This window comes from Staurois parvus, unplaced genomic scaffold, assembly GCF_062004578.1.
Source record: "Staurois parvus isolate SC_StPar_1 unplaced genomic scaffold, SC_StPar_1.0 ptg000187l, whole genome shotgun sequence".
Lineage (NCBI taxonomy): Eukaryota > Metazoa > Chordata > Amphibia > Anura > Ranidae > Staurois > Staurois parvus.
Window position 1 is genome coordinate 7,780,524 of NW_028317983.1, and position 23,591 is coordinate 7,804,114.

General features: G+C 43.4%; 1 protein-coding gene across 1 annotated transcript in view; it reads right to left on the reverse strand.

Moving 5' to 3' along the window:
• The window catches only part of MRPL13 (mitochondrial ribosomal protein L13), a 110,953-nt gene that overhangs the window by 31,017 nt on the left and 56,345 nt on the right, over positions 1-23,591 (reverse strand). Inside the window, exons 5-6 of the mRNA XM_089677545.1 lie at positions 11,794-11,880; positions 7,314-7,435 (exon numbers count right to left, since the gene is read on the reverse strand). Coding sequence (XP_089533671.1) covers positions 7,314-7,435; positions 11,794-11,880 — 209 coding nt within the window. The remainder of the gene's footprint in view (positions 1-7,313; positions 7,436-11,793; positions 11,881-23,591) is intronic.

Genomic DNA, 23,591 nt, shown 5'->3' on the forward strand with positions numbered 1-23,591 from the left:
TGGAATGAGATCTGGCTACGGCGACGCCCAAGGAAGGTGCAAGATTTTGCATGCTTGTCAAACCATGATTTGACCACACCAACTGTGTGTATTGGAGCATTAACATCTTGGTAAATAATATGGTCCTCAGGAAACAATGTCTGACCATGGGGTGCACATGGTCAGCCAAAATGTGTACACAGTCCTTGGTAGTTATCTACCTTCCAAGGTGATGATGGGGCCTGCAGAATAGCAAGATATGGCTGCCCAAAACATGATTGTGCTGCCACCATGCTTTACTGTTGGCACAAGACAGTCCTGATCGTAAGCTTGGGACGGTGTTCACCACACATAAACACGTCTGGTGGTTAGGAATAGTGTGAAGCTTGAGTCATGGGACCATATTACAGTCTTCCATTGATCGATAGTTCCACGATTTATGGGTGTTGCACTACTCTCTCCTCTTCTGAGCAATACTATCAGTTAATAGTGGTTTGTCAATTGCCGCTTGCCGTGAAAGTTTTGCTGACAGAGTTCCCTCCGCGCTGTTTTTGTGGACACGGGCTTTAGAAGACTGAGACTGAGCTCTGCAATCACTTTGCAGCAGTTGTTTTCTTTTTCCGGGTAACAATCCTGCACAATGTCCTTTAGTCTCTTTCGGTCAGTTTACCATGTCGACCGCACTTATGCAGACTTTGTTTTCCTGGAAACTGTATATACCGTCATAACCTTTGATATTGTACCTTGTGACCCCGCAAATAAAATCGTCAACTTCGGTCACAGAGGCACCAGCTAAGCATTACCAACATTTTGCCCTCTTTGAAATTCAGTAAGCTCTGACATGACTTCGTATTACTAGCTGCGCACAAAGTGAATGATCAAAGTGAGGCTTCTCACCTGTTAGCTAGGTGTCTCATCACACAGCGGAAGCAAACGAACGTTACATCACTTCAGCTTTCAACTTGAAATATGTTTTCATTTTCACAATTGCAAATCATGTGGTGTTGCCACATTTTTGTCCAACCCCTGTATGTTGGTAAGGCATTGCTATCTGCTGGTTTCTCAGCTGCCTAAAAACACTCTGATGACTCCCATGCTTTCCCTTCTCTCTGTGTGCATCTCGGCACAGAGTGTTTTTCAGGCAACTAAGAAACCAGCAGGTAGAGGTGCCTTCTGCAGACAGACCACTGCTTCCACCCAGAGATCAAGGATCTTTCTCTGCAGCATGCTGGCAGGGGACAGGCTTTCCACTGAAGCTCTAGCTGATTTAGAAAGGAACCAAATATGAAATACATTTAGCTGATTTCAAATGAAAGTTTAATTAGCCTTTAAAGTGCATAGAGAAAATATAAAGTGTGGGTAGAGTGGGAATTGGTTTATATCCCTGTCAAGCTGTTTTTCCGGTTTTGTCTTTCCTGCGTCTCAGGAAGACTGCACTTCACTTTCTATACTGGAGACACAACAGGAAATAAGAGGAAATCCCATGAAAGTGATAAACCCCTAAGTCAGTGCTTCTCAAATAGTGGGGCGCGCCGCCCAGGGGGGGCACGAGGCTCCGTCAAGGGGGGCGCGTCGCCGTCCCCCCCCCCTTCCGACAGAAGGGACACTAAGTACAGGGGTGGGCAGAGGGCTGCTGTCTCTTACCTGGCTCCCACGATGATCCATCCAGGAAGCGCTGCTCCTTCCGTCACTCCGGCCACTCCCTCACTCCTGCCGCTCGGCTCCGCCTCCTAACCGGTGATTGGCCGCCAGAACTGTAGCTCAGGAAAGGTACACAGGCGGCCAATCACGGGCGAGGAGGCGGAGCCGAGCGGACCCACGAAAATCGAGTGAGGGAAAAGCCGGTAAGTGTGCAGTGCAGAGGTGCTGCTGCAACCACATATGCTGGCTGCAGCAGCACCATACTGCAACAGGGGTCAGCATGGTCATTGGTGTCACTGATACTAATGATGGGGCATTATTCCTCCCACTGACACCAACGATGAGGCACTATTCCTCCCACTGACACAAACGATGGGGCACTATTCCTCTCCCCACTGACAGGGTACTATTCCTCCCACTGACACCAATGATGGAGCACTATTCCTCCCACTGACACCAATGATGGGGCGCTATTCCTCCCACTGACACCAATGATGGGGTGCTATTCCTCTGACTGACACCAATGTTGGGACACTATTCCTCCCACTGACACCAATGATGGGACGCTATTCCTCCCACTGACACCAATGTTGGGACACTATTCCTCCCACTGATACCAATGATGGGGCACTATTCCTCCCACTGACACCAATGTTGGGACACTATTCCTCCCACTGACACCAATAATGAGGCACTATTCCTCCCACTGACACCAATGATGGGGCGCCAATGATTAGGTCCTAAGTAAATGTTGGTGATCGGTTTGAATTCATTATTATTTATTGATTTGATGTATTTTTTCAGTATCATATGGTTTGACATGTCCAATCAAAAAATGTTTATAGTTTAATTAAGGATTTAATTTTTTTTGAATTTCTAATGCACTTTAAATCTTTTCTGCTACAGTTAATAAAGCTATTCTTTGTTGTAAATTGATCCACATTTCTTTCTTTTTTTATTCTCTTATACGTTAATAAGGATACAGTGTTATGCAGAGGTGTACTTATAACAATTTTATAGACAAATGATACTATTTTCAGTCGCGCAGGGGGCGCAAAATGTTTTCTTCTTCCTAGGGGGGGCTTGACAGAAAATAATTGAGAAGCACTGCCCTAAGTGAACCAGCCGAAAATTGCTCTATGGGTGGCCCCTTTGAAAAATCAAAGGAGCCAGGCAGAAAATTGTTGCCTAGAAAGCACTAGCATCAAATCAGATGCAGCCACTGTTCAGGTAATCTGACAACCGACAAGACTGGCTGTAAAAATACAATAGGCAAGGCAGGAGACTCATCCATCTGTGCTGTATAGCATGAATGAAGGAATCTGTCAGTGCATAGTAAAATTTAGACTGGTGTCAAAGGAATGGGTGACACCACTGGAAGATTTCTTTTCACCTCCTGTTCCATTGAAAACTGTGGAAGTTTGGATTACATGTAATTTTCTGTACTGGTGACATACAGAGGGCTGAATTTTGGGGACAAGCACCGCAATAAAAAAAAATAAATAAATAAAAAAAATGGTCCAACCTTTGCTATTCTGTCCAAAGAAAAAATATTGTGTTCACATACACTTTAATCCAGTCTTGTCTCATATTGTCTTTTCAATATAAAGACATTTAGGAAATTAAAAAATACATTTTTTTTACCATAAAATTTCATATCCTCCTTTCACAATTTTTGAAGAATGCTTGTGACCAATATCACACAAACAGGCAAGCAGCAATCTCACAATTCATACTAGCCCAGCTTCATCCAGAAATAAAAGACCCGGGTTACAAAAATTGCATTTTTATTCTTGTAGTTTTTAGAAACTATAGTTATTGCTGTAGCATCTCATTGCAAATAATGTGATTTGTTGAGCAAAGGTTTAAAACCGACAAATTGCAGATGGACTTCTAGGCCAAGTCTACACAAAACAAAGATAGACTTTATTCAGTCATAAACCATTGTGCAAATTTCTGGTAGATCTGAATACATGTCAAGCTTGGCTGCCTGTCATCAACAGACAGACAATGGTTTCCACTTTTAAAAGGACTGTCCAGCATGCCTTCAGCCACGGAGCCTAGAGTAGGTGTGACCGAGCATTCTACAAAATACGAGGACTCCCGGTCAGTCCCATCACACATCAAAGCATTCTTTCACCAATGCTTAGCCCCTTCTGAGTAAATTGAAGGTTCTGGAAAGGAATCAAACAGTCCATTTCTATTGATTGATTAAAGTCTTGTGCGTAATGTTCTCTTTTAATACCAGGACAGTTGACTTTGAATAAAATAGCTGGTAGGAACACATGGGGAACAATCCAAAGAGATCTTTAAACAAGGATCACATTTAAGAGTGGAAAGTGTCGGCAAGAAGGCACAAAGGAATTTAGTATGCGATAAGAGGGAGAAAAAGGCATAAAAAGCATTAAATGCAGCGGATTAACTTCACAATGTGATCCTTGCTCAGCTCACAGAGAGGCTGCGTTTCAAATGTCAGAGATTCTTCATACTAGGAGGGTTTAATACCTTGGAGATCATTAGCAGCGTGCAGGCACAAAGCACAGCACAGAACATAAAAGAGAGCAGCTTAGAGCAGAATAATCTGATTCACTCATCTGGAGCTATATGAATATTCTGAATGCCAGAGACACTAAAAAGTTTGATTGCAAAATGTTAGCGAGAGGAGGGATGCAGTCCTACTCCTTTACACGCTTTAACTGAGAACACGACCTAGCTGTATGAAAGGAACTCCAACCAAAGCTAATTTCTGTATTGTAGGTGCAGTGGAAACAACACTGGATTCCCGGATTTGGTTTTTGTTTTTTTTGGAACCACAAAGGGGATTCTCTACCCCTACCCCTTGCACAGCCATGGCAACCATGCGTGGAATTTTTGAGAAGCTACTGCTGGCACCAATCACTTTGTTGCATATTATTAAAGAAGAATTCCAGGTATGCATATTGTTAGATAGTTACATTGGTCCAACTTGAACCAACTTAACTATACAGATACCAAATCTGTGAGATCACTTTAGGCCAGGGATGTCAAACTCAATTTCATAACGAGCCACATCAGCATTATGGTTTCCCTCAAAGGGCTGATTGTATCTGTAAGACTAGATGTCCAGAGCACCGCACCCCATCAGATGTCAACAGCCCCCCACCCTCCCCTTACCTTGTGCTGCTGCCAGGAAGAAGCTATGCCCCTAGCTTCCCCTCTGCCCCGAGCTCGGAAGCAGAAAGTGCAGGGTCTGGAGGAGGACCAGAGGAGGGCTGAAACCAGGTGCCGGAGTCTGCTGAATGCTGAGACAAGGGAGTACTGCAGCTGCACTGAGAGGCGCAGAATCTGTAGGAGGAGTTTGATCCTCCTCTATGCTGTTGACTTCTGGGATGGGGTTGAGGAGAAACCAGGCTCTCTGCAGCTATACAGAGAAGCACAGGACACTGGTGAAGAGTTTCTGTCCTTTTCTCTGCTACCCAGTGCTGAGATAAGGCCCGGAGGCCTTCTGTTTGACACACATGCCCTAGAAGTAAGAAATCACTGATAGCACTACTCCAGTGGTCTCCACTTGTTTCTGGGCCCCATGCCACTGGGCACAGGTGCCATTCAGAGAAGCGTTATCTGGTTGGATGAGGTGGAGAACACGATGTCACCACCCCGCCTCTCTGTCTCAACCAAGCAGAGAACGCTTCAAGTAAATATGAAGCGATCTTTGAATGGCACCTAGCAGTCGACCTCATGTGCTCACAATGCAGCAGGGCAGCTGCTCGGCATGAGACTCCAAAGCTAGTGGAGATCACTGGAGTAGCGGTGCCTACTACAGTGATTTCCAGCTTCTAGAGAGATCCCACAGATATGGCATATACATAGTTACATTGGTTCAACCTGGATCAGTGTAACTCTGTAAAAATATCCATACCTGGAATTCTTCTTTGAAGGGCATCTATGCTGTGTGCTCCCTCATGGATTCTCCATATTCAAGTTATTCACTCATGACAACTGCAGCTTTGGCTACAGATGATCTTGGCTTGCCATTGCCATGCTGGGGTATGGGGGAATCTAGATAACAATTAAAGCAGAAGTGCACTTTCACTAAAAATTGAGTCATTTTTCTCGTCTCACTGTTAGGGTTAATACACACTTTAAGGATCAAACATTTTTACAAATATTTTTTTTTTTCAGGTGAAAATGCAGTGTTGCATAGGAGAATTTCATATGTATCAAGTGCAGACAGTAGATGGTGAACACAAAGCAGAACAAAGATGTATTTTTGTTGTGGTAAAACTCCTCAGAGGAGGGACTTTCTCATTCACTACTAGTACAGGTGGAATGTCTTCATTAGTTACACACAGTCTAACAACAAGTTGTCACGGTCGCCCGATTGCCACCCTCAACATGCGACAATCGCACGACCGCGACCAACAATATGTCACGCCCCAGACCTTCTCACCAAACTTGTGACCAAAGGACCGGCTGATCTAGAACCGCGGTGTGACGCGCGTAACAATGCAACACTCAGCTGCGCCCTGCACAACGATTGTCCAGCTAATGGAACGCAATCGACGCACCGGCAGCCTGAATGCGCTTGTTACTAGGTCGGGTTAATTATGCAACTAACCCTTCACTGCCACCACCCCTTTTTGTACAGAGAAAGGGGAAACTCTCTTTATCCAATATACACTGTAATGGTTGAAAAGTCGCCTGTCCAATACGGTCACCGCAGGCCGATTGGGCAGAGGATTAAACAAACACAGTAGCGTCTCTTCAAAAGGCAGGAATTCGTAAATTGCAATTAAGCGCTTTAGAAACAGTTTAACACTTTCAGAAAGAAAGATTTATTACTAAAAGAGTCAAACAGGTGCAATAAAATATTTACAAAGAAAATGTAACTAAGATATATATTTATATATAAAAAGAAAACAGCACAGCAAAGAGATAACAGGAAGAAGTTAAAAGGTTAAGTTACTTGCCATGTTAAGCCTTAAGGTAAGCAAATCCAAGTTGCAGAGCGAAGGGTCTTTGATCTCCTGCTGTTACGATGTTAAAATTGGGAGATGTGTTTAGCTTAACTCAGGCCTACAGCCTGTGTTTTTTAAAGTCCCCCAACAAGGGGGGTGGCTCTGAGTAACTGGCCAATACCCTGTTTTGGGAGGGATCGGTCGGGCGAACTCTGAATTAAAACTAACAGCTTCATAATCCATGATATGAAACATAGGTGACAACTGACTTGAGGAATGCTCATTTAATTCTGTCACCCAGCTAGTAGGGGTTGAGGTTACAATTTCTTTCAAGTCCTGGGAAAAGCTGCCTTATCTTGGTTAGGAGGACAAGCAGGCTTCTGGCTCTTGGGGGCGGCTTTGTAGCTCTGGGCCCCCTGCTGCTCTAGCCTGCCAGCAACTTTTAACACTTACACATCTGTCACTGTGCCTCTCACCAAGGGAGGGGGAAGGAGAATAAAGGATTGAGGGAGAAATGTATGCTCTTATCAAATGGATGTGCCTTGACAAAATGGTGGCACTGCGTCCATCTCTGAGCGCAAGATTGCTACACAAGTAGTCTGGTAGATCTGGGCTTTCCGATGAGAAAGCTCAGCGTCTTTTGCAATCCATAAAAATTTTCGGTTTGATTTCAGTGTTATCTAACATTTGGGAAAAGGAGAAGGTGTTGCATTTTAAACCAAAATGAGAAAGAAAATTATGATAAAATATACATACGGAATCCAGAGCTTGGGGTAAGCTTCAACTTCCTCTTGTGTGTACTCATCCAGCCTTCGGGGAATGACTCTGGGTTGCTTAATTTCAGTAACGAGATTCCTCAAGATGTCTTCAGGAATGTCCTACAATAACGACACAAAAACACCAAGATGTGATATGCCTCCTCTATGTGCTGTAAAAGGAACTAATTCAACAAAAGAGGAATTTAGGCACTTGTTTCTTAGAGCAAAACTGAATTTGAATTCTGAATTTGATCAGAAAAAAAAAAACTTCCCCTTTATCAGGGCTTCAGTTAAAATAAGAAATCTGAATGTGTGTGAATCTACATAGGAAAGTTGAATCGCTGGATTAGGAGAGTTGCTAATCAGTAGTATCTGTGTCAGCGATCAAGCTCTAATCACAATAGTGGGAGCCACAGAAGCTTATAGATCACAAGGAAACCATTTTGAGCATCTAATGCTCTTTGTCCATATTACAACATACTTCATTCACAAGCTTGGAACTGTTTCCTATTTATTACCTGTAGCCCAGCATATGATGTAGGTTATAGAAGACCGATATTCAGTAACTGAAGCTGAACTTCAGGAATTAATCCAATCTGAAAAATGTGCTGACATACTAGGAGTTAAGTCCAACAAGGCGCATGCCATCTCCTAGACATATCTCTTTAAATTTACATCTGACAGTTTTATGGAGCTCCGGAAGTACAGCTACACTCTCAGGGCTTTGACCCTCTAACAGGAGAGACACGGCCTTTGCATACACATCTCTGCCCCCCATCCCTTCTGCTGTCCATTCATAGAAGCCTTTGTATTTTGTGAATTAGTTTGCATGACACAAAAGCGCTCTGTAATTGGGCAGGAGGAAGGTAGGGGCGAGCACAGTGGCTGCATGCAACTCTGCAGCTGCTGGGGTGGAGACCTGAAGGTCCAGCATCAGTACTGCCTACCCCCACCCCTCCCTACAAAGCTCCTTGCCCCCATGTTGATGAGGACAAGGCCCTCTTCCCCAACCCTTCTTCAACCCTGGCCGGTGGTTCTGGAGGTCTGCAGGCGGAGGGGCTTATTGGAATCTGGAAGCCCCCCTTTAACAAAAGGGCCCCCAAATCCTGCCCCAAAATGTGAATGAATATGTACTCATTCACCAGAAAAGTTTAAAAAGTAAATAAAAACACAAGTTTTACTCGTCCCCGTTCTCCTGACCTGCCAGGCTGCATGCTCGGATAAGGGTCTGGAATGCATTCTGGGGATGAACCCACGCTGTTCTTTTATTTCCCCCAAAGGGCCTGGTATTGATCGAAGGGGGGATTGGTCTACGTCATTTTTTTCACATTGTTTTATTGCCGGCAATGTTTTTTTTTTATTTAGCTGATGGCTCATCAGTTGACACGATGGCCAGTGTACCAGCCCCCTCCTTAACACTGAACGCCACCATAGTAGCATTTTTCGGCCAGCGTTTCTAAAGCAGTTATTAGATTTCCTAGTGTGCATGAAGCATTAACATTGACCTTAAAAAGAAGCCATTCAGTGGTATGCTGTCACCGCTTCCACCTTCACCCAATCTGCCTTTGGGGTTCGCGCTCTCTGGCCATTTGAATGGACGGGCTGCGATGAAGTCACTCCTGTGCATGGGCACGGGAATCACGGTCGCGGCACAGTGCTGTCAATGGACAGCATGCTCCAGTGTGCCATCCAATCAGAGCACAGTGCGCATGTGCTAGGGACATCACTGGCAGCTACAAATGTGAGTATCTCCTAAATGGTGCACGTCTAGGAGATAATCACTGTACCTACCGGTAAGCTTTATTATAGGGTTGCCTGTAGGTATAAATTATAAAGATGAGTTTACTACTCTTTTAACCCCTGCAGTGTGGGAAGGCCCTACTACAAGGGTAATTTTTTTCATGTGCCTGTAAGTTGGGCTTCAATACAAAGGTACAAAACTTTATTTAACACGTGACTGCAATTTTTAAGTCTCATTGGATTGTTAGCTTTGTGAATTGCGCCAACATTCAGTTAATTTATACTGAGTGGAATGTTAACACTTCAAGCTGCTCTAACAGGAAAAGAGCTTTGAACGGCAATTAAGTGCCATCAGGAAAATTAAACACAGACTCAGTTTTTATGATCTGGAAATGGAATAATTTCTGAGCTGCATACAGTCAGCAATAAACAAGGTTTATGGGGGAGTACATTTTACTGTTTCCACAGCCACGTAATTATAGAGTTTCAACCAGTTATTAAAGATGGGAACCTCATCTTAAGCGCTGCGTAAATGGACGGTGCTATATAAGTACCTGAAATAAATAATAAATCTTAGAGTCAGGATGGAACCAGGCATCTATATTTGTAAGAAAGGGGCAGACCATGTAAAAAAGAAGACGAATATTTCTTGCCTGGGATCCTAAAAGCTAAACTCTGGGATAAGCAAATATCTAAATAAAAGAGTCATGTGTGTTCTTCCTTGAATCTTGGTGTGCTTTGTGTATTTCTTCCAGATCTGTGCAGTAATCCAGTGTACAACTTTACCTCTGTGCTGGAACGTCCTGTAATAAAGACCAGTCACTGCTGCGCTCTCTCTCTCTTTGCGCAGGGTGACTGGTCTTGTCGACGCCCCCTCCTGTAGTTTTCTATAGGCAGCCTGTAGTGGGTGGAGCCTGCTGGGTCCCTCCCACAGCTCTCTGCACTAGTTATGTGTAGCACAATGCTGATATCACAACTATTTTTATATGGTAATACCTTTGGTTTGAAAATGTGTTTTATTACATATAGTGGATTTATATATTCTTTGGCTATTGGGGAATATATTTAGGTGAATGTTTTTGTGCCCAAAGTTCAACTATTCTAAAGTAAAGCAAAGCAACAGGTTTACTTTAAGTTTTTGTTTTACTTTATGAAGTTTTTGCATTACATAGCAAGTGGATTTAGGACCTATTAGGTCTGTCACATGGAAGCCTTTAGATGCAATTTACATTAAAAATATATCTGATGCAAGGTCTACTTTACATAGGTACCATGCTGTACACCAATGTAGGTTTTTTTTTTTATTTCATGTTCAGATTTGCACCCTTTGAAAGCCGTTTTGTACAAGCCCTGCTTCTTGTGTCATGTGACTATTTAAAAAAAACAAAAAACAAAGCTACAATGTGCTTTTGGAGGCACTGTTGGTCTACCTTATATATACACACAGGTCTGATTTTTTAACTGTACAGACCACCAAAGAAGAGAAAGATGCTCTCAACTCTCTCAGAACTATAAAGAGCTTTTGGACTCCTCTCAAGTTCCCATGCAACCATTACAGTTCTCTTGCTCTTACTGAATTTAGCCACGGATGCCAGGAGATAGCCAGAAGAAAGAAACAAAATAAGGAAAAAAAAGGGACTACAATGTAAATGTAAATTTTGGGGCTTGTTGCTGCCCCATCTAATCCTGCTGCCCTAGGCACTGGCTCATGAATGCAATTGTGGTAAATATAGCCTGGCCCTAGAGACACTTAGCAGATATGACTCTCAAATCAAAGGGTCGGTACTCACTCAGTCATTTCACAGATTCGTCCTTGCAGATGTGATCATGACGAAACGCGTAGGGCAGTGCTTTCACAGCGTCATCTTGTTGGTTTGTGTCTGCTGCAAAGTGTGCATGGTTGGAGCTGGCACAATTTAAATAGATACTGCGCATATCCTCAGTGTCAGGTATGACACTTAATACATGTGAGTGCGCTACTTTGTTTCATATGTTTTAATAAATAAGCAATTTTATGCTGAGGGTCATTATCTCATTATGACTGATTAAGTGTAATTGGTGGAGGTTTCACTGCTGGAAGTTTCACATTGGAACCAATACACATGGGAATTTTCAGTGATGTAGAAAAATGTGATATTTGAATTTGTGCCTCACGAGACATTTTTTTTGGAATATTGTACATTTACTATTGTATGTTATTGCATTGGACACTTTGGCACACTGGACACTTGTTGAAACAAGAGCTACACAAATCTAACGAATTTACTGCACTTTATTTATTGATTTATATGGTTCAGGTGTTATTGCGTACTTATTATTTATAAGACTGTTTTGTTGTCATGCATGTATGGAATTTATGAATTATTGAACTGAATTATAGTTATTTGGTGAATTTAACAAGGCATTTTTGAGTCACTTTTTTTTTGGCTAGTTATAAATCTCAAGGATATCCTTACTGAGGGACTGCTGAAACATCATGACCTGGATAAGCCATCTAGAGTACTGTGTGTGTTCCCTGAACTGGAAGGAATCAACAGATAGTCAGTGGCACTCCCACAGCTTTCATGTAATCTCTACATGCAGAAGGCTCAGCCAACTTGGCAAGGCATCAGAAGCAGTCAGGTACCTCTGTTGTACAGTGTGGCACAACACGGATACTGACTTGGTAAGTACAGCAATAACGGTTTACATAGAGTGATAAACACAGTACTGATGTTCTGTCTATGTGCGGCACTTACCTCTTCAGGGAATATGTGCAGTCTCAGCATCAAGGTCTTCCTGTAAAGGTTTTTCGGCAACATTCCATAAACTGCCAGTTTCACAATCTGAAAGACAGAAAAATATTACCTCAAGGATAACTATAATGGTTATTGTTAAGTTTTTATTAATTTTCACAATCTATGGTTTGAAACTGCATTACAAACAATCCTTGTTTTAGAAGTAAAAATGTTTTATAAGACAAAGGTTTTCCAGAGCGGTGTGGTTTAGCTAAGAAGAAACCACAGTGGCAATTTTTTCCTTTTATACACAGAAAGCTTGCACCAAAACATTTTTTGGTAGTTCTGCCAATGTACATGTCTTTTTATCAAAAACGGACTCACCATTTGAGGTAAGTATCAAACTTAACGTGAAAGTGCTTGTTCTGTATACTGATGTGACAAAGATATTTTTCCCCTTGAAAAGCAGATGGAACTTTGAAGGCAACTCAACTAATCAAAAACAATACAAAATCATTTTATTACAAATAACCAAAATTTCCATCACAAAAACACATGATCCAAAAATATAAGACAGCTGGGTGTATAATAGGAGTACAAGTTTGATGTGAATATGAGTCCTCCTCCTCCAACTGATGGAAATTAACAAGAAACACTTCAATAGAATACCCGACGCGTTTCAGAACAACATATTTCTTTAATCAGGGGTAGACTGAAGGAAAGGATGGTAAAGTAGGACTTATCCAATATTAGTATTAATATTTACAAGCCTCCAATTGATATTAAAAAACATCTTATTGTCCAATGACACAACCAGCTGGAATGCCATGAAAGGTTCTCCATAAAGGGGGCCGCAGAAATTCCACACTTCGGTAACCCAGCAGCATCTTTGATATTTTCAAGGCTTGTCCTTAGATAAGTCCCTAGTTTATGGATACTGGCCAACTACACATCAAAATCCCCTATTATTCCATATTTCCAAGATTTGTGGGCTGCATCTAGGCAAGTGTATTGATGGTGATTATATTTTGAACTCTAGATCTGCAGATGTTTAGCTGCCAACAGCTGGTTCTGGCACACATCTAGCTGCTGATTTTCTGCAATCTCCCCAGACCTCAAGGAAATCCCCACTGACGTCTAAGGCTTGGCAGCTAAATACAGGGTTGAATACAGCAGTCGAAAGTGTATCAGCAATCTCTTAAAACTTTCTATACTTACTCCACAGAACTATGACCCACCAGGGGGCTTCACAACTGTTTCTTTATTAATAACAGGGACGAGGGAACCCATTCTTGTCTGGGTCATTTTGAAAGACCTCCAGGTATGCCCCTATTTCTAGGTATGGGTAGCCTATTCCAGGTAAGGGAGGCCATACACAGCTATCACCTAAAGATGTACATAGAACATGACATTTCAGCACTCGAAAGTGGTGGAGGACCTTATCTTATGCTGTAGAGTACGGAAGAGTCATGCAACCCGAACTGGACAGGTAGGCGGTGCAGCTCTCCTTAAATCGGGGAAATTAAATGCTAAAAAATACAAGCAGAAAGGGTGCAAATGCCTAGTGCATTATCTCTAGCAGTTTATTAGGTGAAGAAATAAAAATATACTCACAAGCCCGATAGGCTCAAAGCAGGTAAAACACACAAGGCACGGTACACAGATGTCCGCTATCCAGCTCCAACTGGTAAATAAGTAACTGTACCCAGCTGACATGTTTCGGGGAAACTTGCCCTCTTCCTCAGAGCAATGGCTACACTAACCTCTACCCTCCTTAATGGTGGTAAATTAGGCCACACCCCTTCATCAGTAATGCTGCACCAGGGGTGAGTGGGGGGAGGGGTAACGTGACATCAGTCATTAAGTAATTAAGTCTTAATGACTGATTTACCATTATTTAGGAGGGTAGAGGTAACTGTCCTACCAGCCATTGCTCTGAAGGAGGGGTCACCCTGAAACGCGTTTGAGCCCTTTCTGTTTTTTATCCTTTTATTTATGTGGCTTTCATGATTGACTACGCAAGATTTCCTTTATACTTGCACATGTATGCAGGCAGTTTGCTTTTATTTAATTATTTTACAACCTTAAAGTGGAATAAAAGCCTAAGGCTCATTCACAGTGCTGTGACCCCAGTTGTGCAACTTGCTTACGACTTTTGTGATGTAACATTGCAGTCTATGGCACTCAAGTCACACCAAAGTCACAGTTCGTTCTGCACCGGCTGGCTGACGTCCCTCAGCTGGTTCAGGCTGGGGAAAAATCCAGACTTTAATGTCAGATCCACCCCAGAGACTGGAGTGGCACCTGGCTCAGCCTGAGAGCCCGATCCAGCCGCTCCCTCCCCTTCCACAGGCCAGCGTTCCACTGACCATATGGGGGAGTTGTGAGAATGACAGTCACCACTCTCTGCTTACAGCGGCGGTGAGAACTCAGGGATCAGCGGTCATATGATCGCTGAGATCTCACACTTGGAGCCGGCAGGGGACAGATGACTCTTCAGTCACATTGATTAAGACTGCACACTTTGAAATTAATGTATTTTGACTTGTCATGTGACTTTAGGTGTCGCAAGTCGCATGATAAGTCACAGCAGTGTGAACTGGGGCTTAGTCTAACTATTCTTTAAAATGTTTCTTCCCCCCTCCTCCTACCCAACCTGTATACAAAATAAATAAATAAAAGGATGATTATATTTATCTACAGTTGCAAGAAAAAGTATGTGAACCCCTTGGGATTACGTGGAGTTTTGCATGAATTGGGCATAAAATGTGCTCTGAACGTCATCTAAGTCACAACAATAGAAGAACACAGTCTGCTGAACATAATACTACACAAACATTAGATGTTGCCATGGTTTAATTGCACGTAACATGTAAACATTCACAGTGCAGGGAGGAAAAAGTATGTGAGGCCCTAGCTTAATGACTTCTCCCAGAGCTAATTGGAGCCAGGAGTGAGCCAACCTTGACTCCAATCAGTGTGATGATATTGGATGTGTTGCTGACAGCTGTCCTGCCCTTAAAAAACACACACCTGTTTTGGGTTTACTGGTTTCAAGAAGCACTGTCTGATGTGAACCATGCCTCGCAGAAAAGAGCTCTCAAAAAAGACTCTCAGAAGAATTGTTGACTTGCATGAAGCTGGAAAGGGTTACAAAAGTATCTTCAAAAGCCTTGATGTTCATGTGTCCACGGTAAGACAGACTGTCTACAAATGGAGAAAGTTTAGCACTGTTGCTACTCTCCCTAGGCGTGGTCGTCCAGTAAAAATGACTGCAAGAGCACAGCGCAGAATGCTGCATGAGGTAAAGAAGAATCCCAGAGTGTCAGCTAAAGACCTACAGAAATCTCTGGCACATGCTAACATTTTTGTTGACACATCTACAATAAGGAAAACATTAAACAAGAATGGAGTACATGGGAGGACACCACAGAGGAAGCCATTGCTGTCCAAAAAGAATATTGCAGCACGTTTGAAGTTTGCAAAAGAGCACCTGGATGTTCCACAGCACTACTGGCAAAATATACTGTGGACAGATGAAACCAAGATTGAGTTGTTTGGGAAGAACACACAACACTATGTGTGGAGAAAAAAAGGCACAGCACACCAACATCAAAACCTCATCCCCACTGTAAAACATGGCGGAGGGAGCATCATGGTTTGGGGCTGCTTTGCTGCCTCAGGGCCTGGACGGATTGTTGTCATTGATGGGAAAATGAATTCCAGAGTTTATCAAGACATTTTGCAGGAAAACGTACGACCATCTGTCCGCCAACTGAAGCTCCGCAGAGGATGGGTGATGCAACAGGACAATGACCCAAAGCATACAAGTAATTCAACAAAACAATGGCTGCAACAGCACAGAATACGCCTTCTGGAGTGGCCCAGTCAGAGTCCTGACCTCAACCCAATTGAAATGCTGTGGCATGACCTTAAGAGAGCGATTCACACCAGACATCCCAAGAATATTGCTACACTGAAACAGTTTTGTGAAGAGGAGTGGTCCAAAAGTACTCCAGATTGTTGTGCAGGTCTGATCTGCAACTACAGGAAACGTTTGGTTGAGGTTATTGCTGCCAAAAGAGGGTCAACCAGCTATTAAGTTCACAGGTTCACATACTTTTTCCTCCCTGCACTGTGAATGTTTACATGTTATGTGCAATTAAACCATGGCAACATCTAATGTTTGTGTAGTATTATGTTCAGCAGACTGTGTTCTTCTATTGTTGTGACTTAGATGATGTTCAGAGCACATTTTATGCCCAATTCATGCAAAACTCCACGTAATCCCAAGGGGTTCACATACTTTTTCTTGCAACTGTATAGGCGTAACTTGGTTTACAAATTTAATGCGTTCTGCGGGACTTTTCGTATTGCGAAAAATTCGTAAACCGAAACGCAGTTTCCCATAGCAATGCACTGAAAACCAGTTAATCCGTTCCAGATGTCAGAAAAAAGTCTATCTGTTCAAAACTGTTTATAAGTGCACTTTAAAAGGCATAAATACCGTACAGAGACTCGATTAAAAAAAAAAAAAAAAAAAATTGTAAATGCATTGAAAACCAATTAATCCGTTCGATTTGCGAAACAAATTCGTAAACCGAGCCATTATTTTCAATGGATTTTCATTCGCAGACCATAAATTACGTTAACCGAGGCATTTGTAAACCGAATTTCGCATGTATTTTTAATCCAGTCTAGTCATGTGACGACCCTGCAGGGCCATCTAAGGGAGTGATTGACCACAGCACAAAATAATGAGAACTGTGACATCACCCATAGGCTTCCATGGCACAGCTGTTGTTGAAGCTCCCTCCTCTCCCCTGCAGCAGCTGCTCAATGACACAGGGAAGCTGGAGCTGCAGGATCACGTGACCGGACCACAGTGGAATAAAACAGGTAACTATACAAAAAGTAGGTGGGGGGGTGAATTTATAGGATTAGCTAGAATTTGAGTAGTAATGTGTTGGGAAATGTCTGAATTCTCTGATAGCTTTCATGCAAGTTCGAAAACTATTAACCATTAGAGGAGATTCAGCTTCACTTTCCAGGAACTTGTATGCAGAAGTCAGAGAATATTTTTTTTTTTAATAAGAAGGGGTCCAAGACAAGCATTTAAATTATTAAAATCATTACACGTACATTAAAAATGAGTTGAAAGCGAAACTGCAGCCAGGAATATATACATTATATATCAAAATAAAAATTTTATATATATATGTTGTCCTTCCATTTACAAATAAATATTTCATACAGGTTGCTACCATGTCATTGCGCTACCGTGCATGTGTGCTCCAAGAGCAGGTACCCGAATTTGACAGGTACCTGCTCCCACTTCCACTGTGATCGCCTAGGCCAGGGGTGGGCAACTGTGCCCCTCCAGCTGTTGGTGAACTACAAGTCCCATCATGCCTCTGCCTTTGGGAGTCATGCTTGTAACTGTCAGTTTTGCAATGCCTCATGGGACTTGTAATTCTACAACAGCTGGAGGGCCACAGTTGCCCACCCCTGGCCAAGGCGATCAGAAGTTGTCCTCCCTCCCCGTAGTCTTCAGGGACACGTGACAGGTCCCAGAAGGCTCCGGGGACATTAACAAAGCGCAGCGCTTCTCACGCATGCGTAGTGGGCACCTGGCTGTGAAGCTGCAAGCTGTCACAGCCGGGTGCCCACACTAAAGATGCCAGCGCCAGGGAGAGAAGATGAAACCAACGATGGTGAGGACAACGCTGGACCGAGGGACAGGTAAGTGGCTGTATTTTAAAAGTCAGTAGCTACAGTTTTTGTAGCTGCTGACTTTTTTTTTTCAATTGGAACTCCGCTTTAAATGATGGCAGGTGTGTATTGACTCCTATGATTTTGAATGTGATTGGTTAATTCTGAACACAGCTACATCCCCAGTTATAAGAGGGTGTGCACACTTATGCAACCACATTATTTTAGTTTATGCTTACTCCTTCCCCCCCTAAAAGATTTCAGTTTGTTTTTCAATTGAGTTATACAGTTTATAGGTCACATTGAAGGTAGAAAAAGTTATGAAATTATTTATCTTTGTCTCATTTTTTTACATCACAGAAACCTGACATTTTAACAGGGGTGTGTAGACTTTTATACCCACTGTATGTGTCTTCTTCAAGAGCTAAGCTACCTGTGGATAGTGCAGAGTCAGCCAGTCAACATACTGTCCGGATAGACGGGGTCTAAGCAGGTATGTTAATACATAAAATAGAACACATGCAAAGTAATTCCTTTGTTCAGTTACTGAACTTGGTTTTAAAAAAATAGAGAGTTTTACATCACTTTAAGGTTAGCATGGTAAAGGGGAAATCAGCCTAGAGTTCTAGCTGCTGGCTGTAAGGCAGTTCAGAGATTATGCAATTTGCTTTCCTTCCACTTGTGGTGGAACACTACACGTTGCCTGTAAGGTGTTTCTAAACCCCGGACCCTGCATATCCTATATCTGATCTCCCACAGTACACAGAACATGGAAACTCAATTACTTCAGTAAATATAAACTGCTAAACACCTTTTCTCATCAGCAGTATATAGCAGTCTTGTGACTTCTATCAGTGTCCTGCTGAACACTGGTTAAAGCTCAAAAAGGAGGAGTTTTCATTCTGCTCTGACTGTCCTATGAGGCTCTTTCCCATCATTGTTTGCATACTTGGCTATGCTTTTAGACCTTTTCCTCACCCACATATCGAAGTGCTAATGCAGCTATCATTGCTGCTCCGTACATTGAACATCAGCATCTCTAACTGGACTACGGCAAAATGGCGCTCGCGCAGTCGCGGCTGGCCATTTCCGGACTTCGGCAATATGGAGCGGTCACACTGCATGCGTGGGCCATAATTTACCGGGATGCACGCACAGCACATGCGCGAAGTGCGACGGCACTGCGCATGCGCGGGCATCCCTAATCAGTGTAATACTGCATATACTATATAAGGACATGGTGCACGGCACTGGCGTGATGGCCATGCCTTTCTGATGAAGTGCTATTGTACGAAATGCGTTAAAGAGGCCCTCACGCCATGACGTCTAGCCGCCGGTACCTTGTTACAGGTCTGGAGGATGTCCATTCACTGCACATTGAGCCCAAGTATCAAGACACAAGAGTTGTTACATGTGACACCAACCCGAAGGATGACGCACGTCCTGCTGTAAGCTGCCCAGTACCCTGTCCAGTACCTAGAGGGAGACAACGGTTTGGCTGCTCAATACCCAGAGGAAGGAGAGTTGGCTAAGACGGCCCAGCTCATCCATCCCATCCCATGGAGGGGGACCTCTGGTTTATTACATGCGTATTAAAAGATACGCATCTGGTGAGTGCGTATTTTTATTATTTATCACCGAACCACTGGATAGTGAAGTCACTATCAACTCCTGTATTGATCACTCATCACGAACTGTCACTATTTTATAATTATTTTATTAATATTTGATATTACCTTTATTGGACTGGAGCACAGATTGATTGTGATTTAACCTTTTTTTGATATATCATTTGATTGGAGTATATACGTTTTAGCACTTTTTATACGCGTGTCCTATGAGGCTGCACAACCCCTGACCTCTGTCTGGACAGAGCTGATCACACACACTCTCTCAAAGAAAAAAGCTCTCTTGCAATACACACTAAATTGAGCATGTGCAGACTGACTTCTAGAGCTCTGTATGATCAGCAGATAGATTAGGGACAGTAGAAGAAGGGGAGGATCAGAAAAGACAGCATCAAAACAGCTTTTTTACACTATGCAGAAGATTAACCCCTTAGGCTCCACAGTGAGTATAACAAGCATGCTTTACTGCACATACAGACCGATTTTACTGTTGTGGGTTTAGTAACACTTTAATTCCATCAGCTGCCTATCGCAATACTGAAACTTAATTAAAAAATAGAGCAACTTCAATATCCTCTGAAGTCCTACTAATCCAGATAGCAAAGTGTCATAGGCGAGCCTCGGCTGACACCCTGAGAGTGAGAACACGGTGTACATGGATGGCTCCAGAGGAGCTGAGCACAGACTGTCAGGAGGATCATTAAACCTAAGTAGAAGGCATGAACATGCGTTACAACCAAGACAGATCTCACTGATACCGGGGGCTTTAGGTGGTGGTTTTAGGAATGTGTGCCCCGGGCAATGGAGTCCCTCCCATACCTCATATAGGAATGCCAGGCGTCTTCTCTCACCTTCCTAAACAGACGTATACTTCCCCAGTATACAGGTTAGAGTTTACCACCACCAGGCTCTTCCTATACCGTAAACCTTAAAATTGCAATGAATGAAAATAATCGAATGGTAATGGTAACTCACAAAGCCACATACAGCTGGAGCACATCATAAAGCTCAAATAAACTTTAGTTGGTGAAATTCTTAGGGCTCATTCACACCATAAAGCTTGGTTCATACCTACAAGTGCGAGCTACCCTATGTGTGAGAAATGCGGAAAAGAAGTCCCAGACTCTTCTCCAAAAACACCCCGCACTGAACCACATGGGGCTGTGGCACCATACGATTTGGCATACATGTAAAATGCAGTGAACTTGCAGATGCCTGGAGGTACCATTAACAAGTAATTGCACTGCTGCACGTCCGCTAAATGGCATTGCGTTTCTCTGTGTGTCAGTAAAGCGCACAATTTTGTGCGAGTTCCCGACAAGCAAAGGTCTGAACCTAGGCTTAGGTGCATCTGAGCGCACAAATTTTTTTTGCACATTCCTGTGTGGTGCACTTAAGGTAGCTCATTAATTTTGATGGGATGTCCTACATGTATGTGAAAAGCACAAAAATAATGCAGGCTCAATTTTTTAAATCACGTTGTAGCAAACTGCATGGTACTGTAGCAGGTGCAAACTCATGCATGTTTGCAAGATGCACCCTCTTTTTTTTTTTAAATTGGCAAATTTACCATTGCAGGACTACATCACACCTGCGAGCTGAGCGTTTGGCCTGCGGCGTGGTCCCACTGAACTCATTGGGCAAATCTGACAGGCATTGCCGCCAGTCAAACTCTGTAACCAGAGCTAGAAATGCCATGAAACATGGTATCATGGCCAGGGCACACGTACAGACCTGTCTGGCTGTATTGTTATATTGCAGGTGGGTTGCTGGATGGGGCAGTAAAACTCTGGCTCAGCCGTCTATTTCTTACTGCCACCTGCTTTCAAGAGCCCTTACGGTCGAGCAAGACAAATGAGAATGAAGTGGTTTTTATTTTACTGGAAATTTGCTGGATATACCAGGAACAAGCAAAGTCTGGAAGCCGTAACCCTTGAAGCACCCATGTGGCAGCAAAGTTTGAGTATATAAAACTAGAGGTCTCAGTTACATATGCGAAAATTGCACTAAAGGGTTGCCTTGGGAAGTTTGGCTCTACTCTAATCAATGAGACATAGACATCAGACCACCCACCATAATCCACCAAGGCATGGCCTCCACTAGACCTCTGAAGGCATGCTGTGGTGAGGTCTCCAAGATTTGGCCTTGTTTTTCCAGCACATCCCTCAGATGCTCGATTGGATTGCGATCTGGAGAACTTGGTGTTGTGTTCCTTAAACCATTCTTAAATTTATCAGACCGGGCCACCTTCTTCCACTGCTCTGCGGTCTAGTTTTGATGCTCACATGCCCATTTTAGGTGCGTTTGGCTGTGGACACAGATCAGCATGGGCACCCTGACCAGTCTGCAGCTATGTAGCTCCATACACAAACTACGATGCTCTGTGTGTTCTGACACCTTTCTATCAGAACCAGCTAACTTTTTCAGCAATTTGAGGTACATTAGCTCTTCTATTGAATTGGACTGCGTGAGCCAGCCTTCGCTCTCCGCGTGCTTCAATGAGCCTTGGCCATCCATGACCCTGTCACCGGTTCGCCAGTTTTCCTTTCTTAGGCCACTTTTGGTCGGCCCTGACCACTGCAGACCAGAAACCTTCCTCGGGAGCTGTAGTTTTGGAGTTGCTCTGACACATTCATTCAGCCATTACAATTTGGCTCTCAAAGTCGCTCAGATCCTTAGGCTTGCCCATTTTTTCCTGCTTTCAACACATCAACTTCAAGGACAACATGTTCACTTACTACCTAATATATCCCCCACTTTCAGGTGCCATTGTCATGAAATAATCAGTGTTATTCACTTTACCTATCAGTGGCTGATCGGTGTATATATTCCTACACCGTGACTGCTTTCTAAAGAAAAAAAATATATATACTGCCCCGTACTACATCTCTGACCTAATATCCAAGTACCACCCAGCACGCACACTCCGCTCCTCACAAGACCCCCTTCTCTCTAGTTCCCTGGTCTCCTCCTCCCATGCCCGCCTCCAGGACTTCTCCAGGGTGTCACCCATCCTCTGGAACTCCCTGCCCCAACCCATCAGATTATCACCTACTCTCCTCTCCTTTAGGCGCACCCTGAAAACCCATCTCTTCAGGGAAGCCTACCCCACCCCCTGCTAACCTGCCGACCTCCTCCACTCTTCCTACCACTCCATCCCCCACAGCTATCTCCTCCTGTGCCACCATCCCCTCCCTCCTAGATTGTAAGCTCCAAGGAGCAGGGCCCTTGAACCCCTCATGTTTTGCATTGTATTGGTATTGTTCTGTCACATGTTCTTTCCCCCTTTGTAATGTACAGCGCTGAGCGAACTATTGGCCCTTTTTAAATACTGTATAATAATAATAATATTTTGGATACTTTTCGTTTTGATGTCCCTGGAATGTACTTCGCAATTTTAAACTGCAAGCCAACTTGGGCTTTATCACCTATCATTCGTTTTTTCATTCGGTGCGATGGAGTGGCTTCATTTTACTGAAATTTAGTTGAATATGTTTTTAGCACGATGCCTGTAGAGGTTGGAATCGCATCCCCTTTCCTGGCCGACAGGGCTGAGCTCTGATGGAATTTGTTTTGTGCGTTCACTGCAGTCCTTAAAGCACAGGTGTCAAACTGGTGGCCCTCCAGCTGCTGCCAAACTACAAGTCCCATGAGGCATTGCAAGACTGACAGTTACAAGCATGACTCCCAAAGACAGAAGCATGATGGGACTTGTAGTTTCACAACAGCTGGAGGGCCGCCAGTCTGACACCCCTGCCTTAAAGTAGAAGTTCATCTTTAGACCATGGTACATGCTACACCTGTATTTAGGTTCTAGCATTTCCCCCTTCACCCCCTGACATCTCCCCTTCCCTGAGACAGTGGGCAGGGGTTCCTCTACCCCACAGCTGTTGTCACATTAAAGGACACATACATTGGATGGTTTTAACGCTGCTGCTAGGGGACTCTGGCCTTTTTTTCTGCCTCTAAAAGTCACTGCATGATAGCCTGTGTGTCCATGCACACATAGGCATTTAGAGGCAGACCCCCCCCCCCCCTCCCCCCTGCCAGCGCATTCAGGAGCAGCAGTGTTTTGGAAGAAAAGAAAACGCTTGACATGTGTAAAGGCACATTAATGTTAGTTGCACAGGCACACAAGCTTTAATTCATTACAATGGCAGAATAAATGAGTATTCAGGCCAATAAAATGAATTAACACCCAATGACACGCATCAAGTGTTTTTTCTGTTAAAAAACTGCAGCCAAGAGGAAATGCATCTAGGAAAGATGGGCAAGTGCCCTTTGTGCATGAAGCCTTAAAGAGTAACTCCACCTTTGTTAAGAAAAAAAAACCAACATTCCCCTCTGGGTGAGCGATGTACATTGCAAGGATTTAACAAACTTTGTTAGAGATTCCTACCTTCTGTTATTCTGAAGAAAGAGCGGTTTGTTTGTCTGTGTCCATGCACAGAGCCGAATCTCTATGGGAGTGATTTTCTA